The sequence below is a fragment of the Malaclemys terrapin genome, chromosome 7, assembly GCF_027887155.1.
Source record: "Malaclemys terrapin pileata isolate rMalTer1 chromosome 7, rMalTer1.hap1, whole genome shotgun sequence".
NCBI classification, from domain to species: Eukaryota; Metazoa; Chordata; order Testudines; family Emydidae; genus Malaclemys; species Malaclemys terrapin.
The window spans coordinates 36,889,048-36,903,323 of record NC_071511.1 but is presented as its reverse complement, the minus strand read 5'-3'; the positions used below and the strand labels follow the sequence as shown (position 1 = coordinate 36,903,323).

At 39.4% G+C, this 14,276-nt stretch overlaps 1 protein-coding gene across 10 annotated transcripts in view; it reads right to left on the bottom strand.

The window, feature by feature from the left end:
* IQSEC1 (IQ motif and Sec7 domain ArfGEF 1) overlaps positions 1-14,276 on the bottom strand; it is a 685,614-nt gene that overhangs the window by 20,592 nt on the left and 650,746 nt on the right. For 7 of the 10 annotated variants that reach the window (XM_054034025.1, XM_054034027.1, XM_054034034.1 and 4 more), the window contains 5 exons: positions 13,499-13,528; positions 10,833-10,958; positions 6,258-6,357; positions 1,546-1,719; positions 662-838 (listed from right to left, as the gene is read on the bottom strand). In XM_054034025.1, the coding sequence (XP_053890000.1) occupies positions 662-838; positions 1,546-1,719; positions 6,258-6,357; positions 10,833-10,958; positions 13,499-13,528 (607 nt within the window). The remainder of the gene's footprint in view (positions 1-661; positions 839-1,545; positions 1,720-6,257; positions 6,358-10,832; positions 10,959-13,498; positions 13,529-14,276) is intronic. The other 3 variants (XM_054034026.1, XM_054034028.1, XM_054034033.1) reach the window with 1 other exon arrangement.

Genomic DNA, 14,276 nt, shown 5'->3' with positions numbered 1-14,276 from the left:
TCTGAGTCTTGGGGACATTACTACTGTGCCCAGCAGGGCTTTTTCCTATTCCTCTGGCAATAGTATTTTGCAAACAACAGCTTCAGCAAGAATTAGGACCTATGCTGTGCGTAATACAATGATGAGATATAATTCAGTTATACTGTGTGACTGATGCTATCGCTCTAGATAGAATTTAGTAGGGCTTCACTCAATTTCATTCATCAATGTAGTACATGGGTACACTTAAGCACAAAATACACAGGAAGCAGTCATTGCATAGGGACCTCAGTGCTTTCTTTTTCTTTCTAAGTCTACATTAACAAGGAGGTAATAAATAAGAGAAAAAACAAAGGAATTCTAAGTGGGTTATTCCTAGCCCTAGTCAACCATTTTTCTATAATACACTTACAATTTTTCCTCTGTCTCCATTCTCCTTTAAAAGTATACATAGCAAGCTATAACAGCTTGATATTTTCAAATAGAGTTTGTTCAGTACACTAAAGGTAAAATAAAATAAATCAAAAACAAATGCAACAATAAAAAAAAAAGCAAATAGTTAAACTTTCTGTATTGCTTCTTTACATGGTCACCATTCACAAATGAGCTTATTTTTACACATATCTATCACACTTCTTTGCACGCACTGGTGTACAGAGGAGGGAATAAATGTGGTGCTTACCAGCTTCAGAGAGGTCTCTGAGGGAGCTGCTGAGTGCACTCCTTTTCAGTCCCTCCCCAGTGGCATAGCTGTCATCCAGGCAGGCTCTGTTCAGCGTCCCATTGCCAGATTCTTTTTTGAGGCTGGAGCACTGGGAGATGCTTGGACGTACCACACCTTTCTGTTTTTCTAGCTCAGCTGAAACAAAGAGAATGATTGTACAGTTCATAGTTATTGACTATAATGAAATGGAGCCAATGACATGGCAAACCAAATATTATTATGTATCCAGAGATGTCAGTTTATTGTGGAGTTGAATGTACATGGAAGAAAACTTGATCTCTGTCCCAGTGGCTTTATAACATAACATATGCAATGAAAGGATGGTACATGCTGGAAAAATATAATATAAAATCCTATGTTTAGACAGATATATATCTGCAGCTTCCAGTATGTTCATTTGCATAATGGCTACTGAAGCAGCAGCAAACATGATGCTTTTCAAAAGAATAAAGTTTGATATTAAGAGAAATAGAGTCAAAGTTCTTCTAAAGTCCATCTCCAAAAGACAATACCTCTTTTTAAGAAGCCACTTAAAATAGCCCTAAAACTTACAATACAATTTATTCACCCTATTTGGTACAGACCTACCCTCTACTTACTCATCAGTTGGTTTTTGCTGGTGCTTAAGATATATTTCCATTGCAGTTACATAGTACACTAGCTACCAGTCAAAAGATCCTGGCAGGAGTTTTAGGAATCACTGTTTTATCTCTAAAATAATATCAAAGCCACAGATGGGGAGCTACATTATTTTAAGTCTTAAATCCTGATGGATTATATTACATATATCTTAAACAGATTTACTAATGTTGATTAGTTTGAAAATGCTCTATTATATGTACCTTTGTACTTACACTCTATTCTGTGCTTTTCCATTTCTTGAACTTCTGCAATAGACTCTCTCAAGTCATCCGTAAATTTCTTTCTATCCTGAGGATTAGGTGCATTGAAATTTATTAGGACTTTGATATCTGCTCCTGGAACAGCTGATGTAAGCCGTATGCCATTTGGATAATCTGTGGGTGGGGAGGGGGAAGTGGAGAAAAGACAAGGCTAAATAATTTTTATTATCTTTAATTTTATTCTCTTCCATTTTTACTTATTTTTTCCACTAATTCTCTGTTACCATTTTCAAACCCTGGACAGACGGCAGAGAAAAGCAGTTTTTACTACCACATTCAAAAACTCAGGCGGCCATTTTACCTGCTCAGAACCCAGATGCATTTTCTAAAGGAAAATAAATCTCACTGAACATCCACATGGACAATTATAACAAACACACAAGTGAAATCTGTTTGTAGTAGCAATGTCAGTTAAAACAAACAAACAAACAAAAAAAAACAGGTTTGGCTGATTTGCTCAAAGGGACAACTTGTTTAGGCCTAAGCTAACCTTGACTGAAGTAAAGTAAATCCCAGCCAGTTTCCCTGAATTTAAAAACAAACAAACAAGCAAGCTAACCAAACATGTCTAGTTTAAATGAAAACATTAACCCTAACATTATCAAAGACCTAAACAATACTGCAGCAAGCAAGCAAACAAAATCTATTGAAGTTTGATTCAGTAGATTGCAAACAATGACATACTTTATACATTAAAAAAAAAGAACAGGAGTACTTGTGGCACCTTAGAGACTAACCAATTTATTTGAGCATAAGCTTTCGTGGGCTCCACGAAACCTTCTGAAACCTTTATAAATTAAGTTTAATAGTCTTATTCATTATGGGCCAAATTTTCAAAACTTTCTCAGAAATGATGCCTGGCATCTTTGCACATGAAATTGCTAGCATACTAACAGTCTCATTTTACATGTGTTCATCTGGCTGATTCGCAACTATCCAGTCTGCATATGCAAACAACTGTAAGTGCAAAATTTACAGATGTAATTTGAGATAGTAGGTCAGGGTCGCCTTGAAAATATAACACTTAGGTATATAATTATAGTGGACATAACAGAAAGAAAGCCTAAAGAGCTCAAGAGACAGAGGGGCTTAGTGAAAATGCCTCGAGGAATATTAGAACTTTCTATATATGGAACTGCTTAACTTAACGTTCCATAATAAATACTGAGGTATTTAAGCTTTATACACTCGTTCCCTTAAGCACAGATAGTACTGTGCAGCTTGGAAGAAAAATCCATGAGAAAACTCTTCCCAACAAATCTGATAATTTATATTCAATTGTCCTGATCCTGCCACCTCACTCATGTTTGAGTGGGAGTTTTGCTGAGCAAAGACTCTAGCAATAACCCTCGGAATATTATAGATTCTTTTTGGTCATTTTGTTTTGGTTGTTTGAGAGTAAACAGGCAGGATGTGTTTGTATGTGTGACTTGTAATGTTTTGTATTAACCTCAGCTCTCCAATCACTTTTCTGGTATAATGTTACCCACCAATGTCAGAGTAAAAATGTGCTTATTCTGTAGGGCATGAACAGTGACATCCTGACCTTTATTTACAACAATGGGGATCATTTTCAAGGCAGTTAATTAAAACCCACTGTAAATGATGGGGCAAACGACCCTTGCTTATCAGATTGTCTTCATTTTAATTCTTGAACTAGCTGCCTGTAGTCCAGTTGCGCATCTAACATAGCAGACCTTAACAGCTGGTCACATGAACATCTGCCAGTTGAGCAGAAAGGTACAGACACACAGAGATATACACATAATGAAGATTTTCTCCACTACAGAAAATGGTTTCAGTTTTTGCTTGAACTGCTGACCCCTGGAAATGAGGCCTCACACAGTCTTAGAACATGTGCAGGAAATAATTTAATAAAATTTCTTTCCTGAGCCATCTGACCTTATTGATCGGCAGAAGGTCCACAAATTAAATACTAAGTAAATACAGATCTCTTCCATGTATTAAAGTCCATGATCCTTTATTCCAACACAGGGTGCTTCCAAGTGCACAACTAAATGGAATTCAAGCCTTATAGATGTCTATTTAAGCAGAAGAACAAATCCTCTCTCATGGCCATTCACTCAAGAAACACCATCTGGTGCGAGACAATTTTTACCCCCAGCTGCCAAGGTCATTGTGTTCCAAAAAAAGTATTACACTGCCTTAAAAAGTGCAGAGTCAAATACAGCTACAGTTTACACAAAGACTTATGCACCATCCAAAGCATACATAGTTTCAACCAAAAGGGAAAGCAGGCCATTCACCTTTCTTGAGTGGAGGAGGAGCCAACTAGCTAGTCAGTTATAAACCAGAAAAAGTGAAGAACTTTATTAAAAAAAAAAAAAACAAAAAAAAAACAACATTCATAACAGCTGAGCAAGGAAAGGTAAGGCAACTTGATAACTATGAGGACACCTCGACAGAAATTCAAGCTAGTGAATTGCACATATAAGTTCTACTACACAGACCGAACTCCCCAATAGCAAACTCCTATGGCCAGCGCTGCTATCAATACAACTGATATTCCTACAGCAAACACTGACATTCCTACAGCAGCAAACATTGACATAAATAATTTAGGTGCTAGCTGGACTCCACTAAAAATACGTTGCTAACCTTAACATTTTTTAAATTACTTTTGTTTGTAAATATAAAATGTTTTCCTTGTGGCCTATTTATGCAATAGAGATAAATGCCATACTTCCTTGTCTGGAGCCGACAAATCCCATAATATATTTTACCCTTATCAACCGTGCAATGCCAATAATTTCAGTCGACTCAGCATCAGCCAAATTGAAAGGTTTCGCTCCCTTTGCATTAGTGACACTAGCCTCAGAATGTTCATGAGCCCCATTCCCTGAGAACAAGCTGATTCGGATAGCTTCAACATGCAGACTTACTGGATGGGTTGATATTGGTTACTTGCCTGCTCTACTGGCCCTGCAGTACTTTGAGTTAGTCTCCTCTTACCCACAGGAGTGTAAGAGAATATGAATTTCACAGGTTACAGGGGACTAGACTTTCATTGTTTGCACATTCTGAGCTCTTTGTCCATAAATAATAGCTTATACACAGGTTAGCTGCACACTTTGGTTTTAAACTTCTTTGGAAAACTACTTTTATTTTGACAGTTTTAAAAAATTTGATCAGGCTTTACTTTCCAACACAAGCACACTTCAGGGCTATGAGCGTGACTGATTCTGTTGACTCATCTACAGGATCCTTGAAGGATGGACACAACATCTTCTTCGGTGGGTTTGCTCCTTTCCCTTTAAGAAGCCACCCCAAGGCTTCTCCCATATGGGGATCTAAAGTGTTCCATCCTGTCTTCCCTCCTGCTCATTGTGCCTGCACTTCTGCAAGAGGCGATACATAGTGAGATGGCTTGGGCTGCAGCAGCATCAGTCTATGGGTGGCACTCAGAGCTAGGTCTAATTTCCACTGACTCCAATATACCATATGTTTTTATGTTTACACAGAAGTGGACAAGAGCCAAGAGGTTTATTGATAGCAAAAGGCCTGGTGAAGCATCTCTAGGATTGGGCTAAGTCAGTAAGTGTGCCCTCTATTGAAGGTGTATGTCTGATCTTTGCCAGTGTAGTTTGCAGTTGAAGTTATGTTAGATCTGTAGCTGCTTCTGGATGCCCAGGTGACAGCAGAGGCAGACACCGATTTTCATCTATGACCAGGCTGTAAACATTCCTATCTGATGTGGACTGTACCTGAGTAAGTCATGCCTTTGTAACCTCACAGCTAGATTACAGCAATAAACCATAATTGTAACCCTTTAAAAGTCACCCGGATTCTTCAGCTCATGTAAAATACACTAACTTGTTTCTTTATTTGGATGAGCCATTTGAGCATGTGACCTCATTTTCAGGGGTTATGGGAATGGCAGGCAAGGAGCACCTTGGAGAAACTAGAAACTATCGTACCACTGAACCACACTGGATTTGTTATGCAGTTCAAGGTTTTGGCTATTATCTATAAAGCCATACATGGTCTGGGTACAAAATGTCAGAGAAACCTCTTATGTCCGATAGAAACAGCTATGCTTGCTGCTAGATTGCTACTGCTATTGATTCCTGGGGTTCAACTCTCCAGGAGCAGTGGCAAGATAATCATATGGAAGGCCCCTTCTGGCTGTCTCCTGGAGACTGCGTTTGGTACATCTAACGGGCGAAGCATTTAAATTACCCCGGGAACACCTGGGGACAGGAGATGCAGGTTTTTAATACAAAAACTTCATCTAACTATATTTTGTATTTATCTTTTAATTATGCAAGTTCCTTAGGTACTGAGTTGAGTTATAAATCAGTAAAGATATTAAATAAACAAACAGTGGCTGAGAGACTGTTTTACACAAATCTGTCTCTCAGTCATTACTTAGAACTACATGTCTGTTAATTGCAGCTGAAGATCAGAAAAGGATACACCAAATTTGTCCTCACTGCATTCAGAAACACCATTCTGAGCCATATGTGACTCCTATCCTTAAGCCAGAAGTCTTTCGACATTCCTGCTATTTTCAAAGAGCATCTTGTATTTAATTTTAGGGCTACACTTCACTCCTAGACCTAAGAAACTGATGGGCAGCTCTTCATCCTGATATCAGAAAACCATACGGAGAAAAATAGAGAAAGACTTACACTGATTCTCAAAAAGAAGAACTTGCATTCCATAGAGGGAAAAGGACTGTCGAAAACTGTACGTAACTGAATTCTTCTTCTTTTGAAAGATCTTGGTGACCTGAAAATATCAATTAAAAAAACCCAGACAAAATAATAAGGTGTTCTTTGATCTGAACGTCAGTGGAAAATATTCAACTATAATAGTGAAGCAATTCTATGCACCCTACTTTAATTACTCTTGGTACTGGCATATCAGAAATATATATATATATATTTTACCCAAAGACAGCTTCCAGTCTGCAATACAATATCTATTTGCTACTTTTGCTTTTTTTTTTTTTCTCCTGCACTGGAACTGGTCTATTGGGATACGATTCTACAACCTTTGCTTGCAGAAAGATAAACAAGGCTTGAAAAATGTACATGACCCCTACCACCGAGAGGGCTTGGGGTGAAAATATCTGTGTGTTACCATATCTCCCAAGGCCACTGCCCCTAAATATTAAAGAAATGAAACAATTACATATTGTTTATTGAATGTAATTGAAAAATGTCATTCAACAGAAATGTGCTATGTCTCCTGCCTTTCCCTCTATCCTTGATCAGACTTTATCTTTTAGTTATTTTCAGACTGTTTTCTCTCTCCCTCTAATCTTTTACTACCCTTTCTCTGCCACATAGTTGTTTCTGTCTCTCCTACTCCCCCCAAAATCTCTCAGTACTTGACTATATAGTACTCCCTTCTATTAACTTATTCTATCAGCCTCTTCCCTCCCTTTGCCATCCTCCACCCTCATTCCTATTCACTCCTTCTCTTACTCCTCAAATGTAGGGCTTAAGAGGTTTACCAGACACTTAGGGTATGTCTACACAGGCCACATGAGTGAGCTTCCAAGCTACTTCTGCCACCTCCCTCCCTAGCCTTCAGAGCCAGAGCTCCAGTTTGAGCCGCAACTTCAAAGCACTGTCTACACAGATATTTTTAGAGAGCTAGCATGAGCTCCGCCACCCCAAGTCTGTCGACCCAGGCTGAGAGGCTCACTTCCACAGGCTGTGTAGATTTACCCAAAATAGCTCAAGGACTAAACCACTCACTAGTCCGGGAGCTACTCTCAGATAAAAAACTGAGCCAACTCACAGGGACAGTGGTAGGATTCCCAGTGTGTGGTCTGTGGGATTATCTTTTGTAGCCTCCCGCTAGGAGGTGTCTGATAAGTCTGAAGCACGCATCCCTTCTGGCTACTAGATGGCAGAAGGAGCTTTTCCTCTCTGTCCTACAATGAGACTGCAGAGAGGCAGAACAGGGCACAGGCCTGGAACTCAGGAGACCTGGGTTCTATTCTGGGATCTATTGCTGACCTGCTATGTGACCTTGGCCATGTCTCTTCACCTCCCACTGCCTCTGATTCTCCTCCTGGCCCTGGTCTCTCTTGTCCGATTAGACTGTGTTTGTACAGCACTTACCTGATTTTGACTGAGGCCTCTAGGCACTAAAGAAATACAAACAACAACTAAACCTGCTCTTTAGCATCTGTTTTTGGGACTCCTCCACCGTGACTTAGATCCTCCCTCTGCTGCAGCTCACAGCTTGCTCAAGTTGTGGCAGAATAAAATTGACTCAGTTCTTGTTAATTTTAACTTCTGGATATAGAGTTCCCCATTTGCACCACTGATAACTAACGAGACTCTGGTCAGTTTTCACTCTGATACAATTTGGCAAAGCTATTAGCATCAGACTAAGGGAGACAAAACACAGACTGTTTGCAGAGGATGACAGTGTTGCATTGATTTACACTCATGATCACATTTGGATTTGAAGGTTATTTTTCCATTTTTGAAGGAAAGCCTGCCTTGTTCAAGCTCCGAGTAAGAGTACAAATGATAAATAGTGAGCAGGCAATGTACCGATCACTATCACTCCTTTTATTTGTATTTTTAAAAACACTGGGTCAAGCTAAACGTATGCTGGGAAGGAAAATCAACTGTAAAACATATTTCAACATAATCAACTTATATTCAAGGGAATAGACACGTCTGGATCATAACACATCAACTGAACACAGATCAATAGCCAGGTGTAATTACCCTTTCCTGTTTCATCTCAATAGCTAGATGAGCCTTTTTTGAAACAGGTAAACTGGAATTATCACAAATATTTTCTGCAACAATAAACTATTGTACCAAACCACTTTCTTATAACTAATAGTAGTAACGAGAAAGAATCTTCAGGTTTCAAAAGAAAATCATAGAATCTCAGAATTGTAGGACTGGAAGGGACCTCGAGAGGTTATCTAGTCCAGTCCCTAGCACTCATGGCAGGACTAAGTATTATTTAGACCAGCGGTCTCCAAAGTGGGGTGCACAAGAGGATCCTTGGGGGTGCGTGGCAGGAGGAGCGCTTTTTTTGCTTTTTTGGTTGCTTCAGCGCGGCAATGAGTGCATGCTCAAAATTTTTTTTTACTGATAGGGGTGCGCGATCAAAAAAGTTTGGAGACCACTGATTTAGACCGTCCCTGACAGGTGTTTGTCTAACCTGCTCTTAAAAATTTCCAATGATGGATATTCCACAGCTTCCCTGGGAATTTATTACAGTGCTTAACCACCCTGACAGTTAGGAAGTTTTTCCTAATGTCACCCTAAACTGCCCCTGCTGCAATTTATGCCCATTGCTTCTTGTCCTATTCTCAGAGGTTAAGGAGAACAATTTTTCTCCCTCCTCCTTGTAAGAGCCTTTTATGTACTTGATTAAATATACATTTCGGAGATTATCAGTGATTATGCGCAAGGCTACGTTTTAGTCACAGGTATTTTTAGTAAAAGTCATGGACAGGTCATGGGCAATAAACAAAAATTCACAGCCCCGTGACCTGTCCATGACTTGTACTATATATCCCTGACTAAATCTTGGGTGTTCTGGGGGCGCCAGGGGGCACCTGGACTACTGGTGCTGGGGGAGCTCCGTGGTGCCCACTGGTGCTCATGGAGGACTTTGGGACACTCGCTGGTGCTCGTGGTGGATGCTGGGGAGGGGTGCTCCAAGGCGCCTGCTAGGTCTCAGGGGTGGGAGGCCAGCTGTGACCACCGCTGCAGGTGCTGGCAGGGGCCAGCCCAGGACCACCGCCACCAGTGCTGCTAGCGGGGGGTGCCCCAGGACTGCCGCTGTTGCAGGGGGGTGGAGTGGTGCGGCTGGTCCCAGGGCTATCAGAGCTGCTCGGGTGGCTCTGGGGTCAGGCACACCTGCAGGGTGCAGAAGTCACAGAGGTCCCAGAAAGTCATGGAATCCGTAACTTCCGTGACAGACTTGCAGCCTTAATTATGAACAGTTGGACACGAACTCTTCCTAGACTATTGAGGCTCAAGATCATATTCACAGGTCACTAGAACACAATTTGGATTTTAAATAGTGTCTCTGATTTTATCCATGACTCTTAGTTTTTAAATGCATTTGAATTATAAAAATCCAGTCTCCTGTCTCATGCACTGGGTGTCCATCCTACAAATAAATCAAACAGTGCACAATACAAAACAAAGGAGTCCTCAGCCCATCTTGACTCAAACAGCTACTAGCCAGCTAAAGCTAGATAATAAAAATAACCCAAAACCGTGGCTGGTATCCCTTACCAAAGGCCTGGGAGAAATGACGGGCTTAGATGTAAGGAGGTATTAATGATATTCATGCAAGCAATACATAGCCATAAGAACATGCTTTTTTCCCTGTAGATTTGCTAGAACTGATTTAATTTATTATAAGGATAAACTCAACTAGTAGAACTCAATTTCTAAAATTCAACATATTTGCACGGACATACTCACTGCTCAGACAAGAACTTCCCCTTGTAAACTAAACTCTTCTGTTTCCTCCAAGGGGTGTGTATGTGTGCGTATGGGATGGGAAGGGGAACCTATGTTGCAGATAACTAGAGGATACAAAATCCTTAGTTTACAGCTGTTTAAATCCAGATCCATAACACTGTCCCTGTTAGCACATATGGCCTTTTGGTTTTTCAGTGCCCTGACTCCCATGGAAATCAATGGGAGTTCAAAGCACCAAGCTCCATCCAGATAGTGCTCAGCTCCAAGAAGGACCAAGGGCCAGATTTTTAAAGGTATTTAGGTGCCTAAAGATGTACCTACATGCATAATTCCCACTGAAATCAATAGAAGTTAGGCACCTAGGCACTTCTGAAAGTCCCGCTAGGTCCCATCTACACCTTATGCACCCCAATACCTTTAAAAGTCTGGCCCCCAGCCTTTAGCAAGATCTGCAAAACATTTGCATTTTAGAAAGCTGGACCTTATAAGCAAGAAAAACATCATCATGTCCCAGAAAACCTGGTTGATAGTGCTAGTAAAGCTCTCTAGCAAAATACCCTTCAGCCATGGTGCCAAAAATATGATAAGACTATCCGGGCAAAGGTTAAGCTGTCTCCCTCTAAGCAAAGATAAACAAATGAATGGCAGCAGAAATCTAGCAATGAAAATATAGTTTTCTACACATTTCTTAGTATACTTAGGAAGTCTCTCTACTTATCAGAATCTGTGTGCTAATAAAAGCTTATCTTAAAAAAATACATTGTATCTGAAAATACATACCACAAGGAGGTCATTAAATAAAAATATTTCTCGCTGGTGCAGACCAAGCTTCTGAGGTTTATTTGGGTCTGGAACTTCAAACAACCTACAGTAGCAAACAAGTCTCCGGTGGGGTAAAGAGAGAACCTATGGTATACAGAAAAGTACAATGCTGATCTCAGTTAATAAAGAGCATCTTTCTTGCCTGAAGTCTTTATGATTATGCTAATACTTCTAATATCTTTAGTTCTTTAAGACCAATAGTAGACTGTTTTTCATCAAAGGATGAATAATATAACAACACAGATATATCTGCTGCAGAGTTGAAACAGATCCACAACACAATGAAATCATTAGGTCAGATATTCTGTAGGGACTTGTATCCTGCACATTGAAGCCAATGGGAGTTTTGCTACTGACTTCAATAGGAGCAGGAGCAATCCCTAGTTGTATATAGCTAGAAAACATTGAGTAAAATAAAGCAGAAAGTGTGATCACAAAGCAAAGTGATTCCGTTTTGCTGCACACTTTTAAATATCTAATACCAAATAACAGGGGACGCAAAATTATTTCACCTTTTGTGAGATGGTGAATACACCAGGCTTTGGTGGGTTTTTTTGTTTTTAATTGTTTAATTCAATCTATACATTTGTGACATCAAGGCAAGGTGGCATGCACATCAGGAAAAAGTAAATGCATTTTCAGTCTGACTTCTTTTCTCATGCTGATAAGAAAACCAATAACAACTTCCCACTTTCTTCCTTGAAACATTCCTGCCTATAACATCTACAGAAAATAGTTACTCTGAACCTACTGAGACTTCATGTCTTTCAAATGCAAATAAGATTATTCTGCCAATCCTATTAAAAAGGGATGTTTAAAATTTATATTTTCATGTAAAGCATAGAATATTCCTTTGCACCTAGACTTGTTTTTCTTATTTTAAATTAACTATTTTATTACAACCTCTGATTCTGTATGGGAACAGTATGGTTTATTAGGCCAAGGAAGCTGAAAAGCAGAGATTATTAGTAAGTACACACTATTCTTTTAAATCAGTGGTTCACAAAACTTGTTCATAGTATGGCCTATATTTTAATATAGAAACTGATACATGGACACCTTCCCCTCCTCTTTGTTATTTCATTGGGTGAAATCCTGGCCTTATTAAAATCAATGAGATTTTTGCCACTGACACCAATCGTGCCAGAATTTCACCCCCAATACCCGTGTGGCATTATATTAATTACGGTACTTATTCTCCTGGGGTTTTTGCCAGGGGAGGACAGTTTTAAAACCTGGCTAATGCTCTACAGGAATCCGGCTGGCAGAGAATGCTAGAGAAAAGGTGCTGAATCAGTTTTCCCTTGAGGTCACACCTGCCCACTTTTGGTGCTGGACAAGCTGTCACAGGCTCCCACCAGAGAGGGCTTAGAGGTGGGTTATGCTGCTGCATTTCCCCCATCTCCAGACAGACTTACTTCCCCTTGGGGCTGGCAGCCTGGCATCTGCCACTGCAAGATGACAGACTGTAAGGAGTAAATTGAGCCTAATTAATGTAGAGTTAACTACAGTGAGACCTACATATGGAATTTAACTGAAAGGAAAAATGTATTCATTCTTAATCAACAGAAGTGTCCTCCAGAGCATTTCCATAGTCTGCAGGCATTTCTAAACAAGCACCTAGGAAGTACTAATAGATACTTTCATTAGACTATGAAACAAAGCTTTCCACCACACTTAAAGCTTCCATGTTGACTGCTCATACAAGGACAGCAGGAGGCAAGCAGATTAAAAGCAATGCAGAAGTACATTCTCTGGATCATCCTAGGGTAAAATATTAATGCAAAGGAAAATGATCATAATAAAAAAAATCATTAAGAGTCAAATTTGTAAAATGACATCTAATCTTTTGACAGAAGGTGCTTCGTTATAAACACAGTACAAAGCTAAGTCAGGTGATGGGGAATTAGCATTTATATTTGCTTTTCACTGCTTTAAAATAATTTTTGAAAAACGGTTTTTACTATTATTGGCAACACAAGCCTGAGATTAAAATAAGTGGAACACTTCATAAGGAGATTCAATTTTAAGAATATAATTGAATTTGTGTTGGACTTCAATTTTTATTTAATGCCTGGTGTACTCATCTACCTTTGAAAAAAGAGCTGCAAATTAATTGGCAATATCCTCCTAGGAAACAAACAACAAATACTGAAACATACTAGGAATAGTTGATAAAGTGAGAGCTAGGTGATGGGGTGTGCCTTTTGGGACAGAATCAATGCAATTTTCATTTTTGCATAGGGCACCCTAGATAGTCTGGTGATAATTTGCATTAGTAATGCACAAATAAAAAGACAGAGCATGAGAAAAAACAAAATCTAAAAAACTCTAGGCAATGAATTACAAACAAACTACATGAAGAAATTTTTTTAATTCTTAGCAAATCTTTATACCTTAGAGCATGAACTGACTTCTGCAGGAAGTGTTGGCATGTTTTTGCTAAGTCAACAGTGAGAAAAGTTTGCTTAAAAGATAAATCAACTGAAAGACGCCTACATTTTGAAAAAGCCAAAAATACAGCAGAAAAATATTAGTGTTAGTAAGGGATAATCCTGAATATTAAACTGCTTCTGATTAGTGTGGTTTATAAAGCATGAATCAATATGAAAAGGAATACCTACACAACCAAGTCCATGATGCAGAGATCCAATCTACAGTAGAAAGACACATACAAGTTTGTTAAACTTCAGAGAAACACAGTACTGTACCATAGCAAGTAAATATTTCATGGTCTTACTAGGAGTAAACTCCTATAAAGTAAAATAGGTGGCTATTTCCTGCATTTTCTTTCACACAGTAAAAAAATTCTCATCAAATGCAGCTGATTCTATGAAAAAACACTGCTTCCGGAAAGGCTGTTAAGTGTCCCTAACTCCATTGACTGCATGGGCTCAGCACACTGCAGGATCAAGCCCTGTGTCTGGAATGCTATGTGCCTGAACCAGACAGGAGCAGAAATACATACGTTACTGTCAACTGAAAGTTTTATATGACAGTAAATATGACCCCCCAAAACACTATAGAACAGTCAAGACATTTTTCCTTTCCCCCTTAAGCATATGGTGTAAGACACTATTAGCTTTCTCATATTTGGTGACACCTCCCCCCAGTTCTTCCAGGGGGTCTTCAGTTCTCCCTCATGCCTTAATTCCCCCACACCGGAAATAGGAAACAGGATCTAATCCATATTTTTCTGTGATCTGCTTTAAACCAACTGGGATAGTCTCAGGTTAGATAAATAATACTTAGCACTGATCTTCAAAGCTCTTTACAAACAATTGGGCAAATCTTGAGATCCTCTCTCAGTTTCTAATCTGTCCTTACTCACCTAAAACGCCCTATGGCAGGTAACAAGCTGAAACTCAAATGGGAAACAAGGATCCATTAAAAACTGCAGCA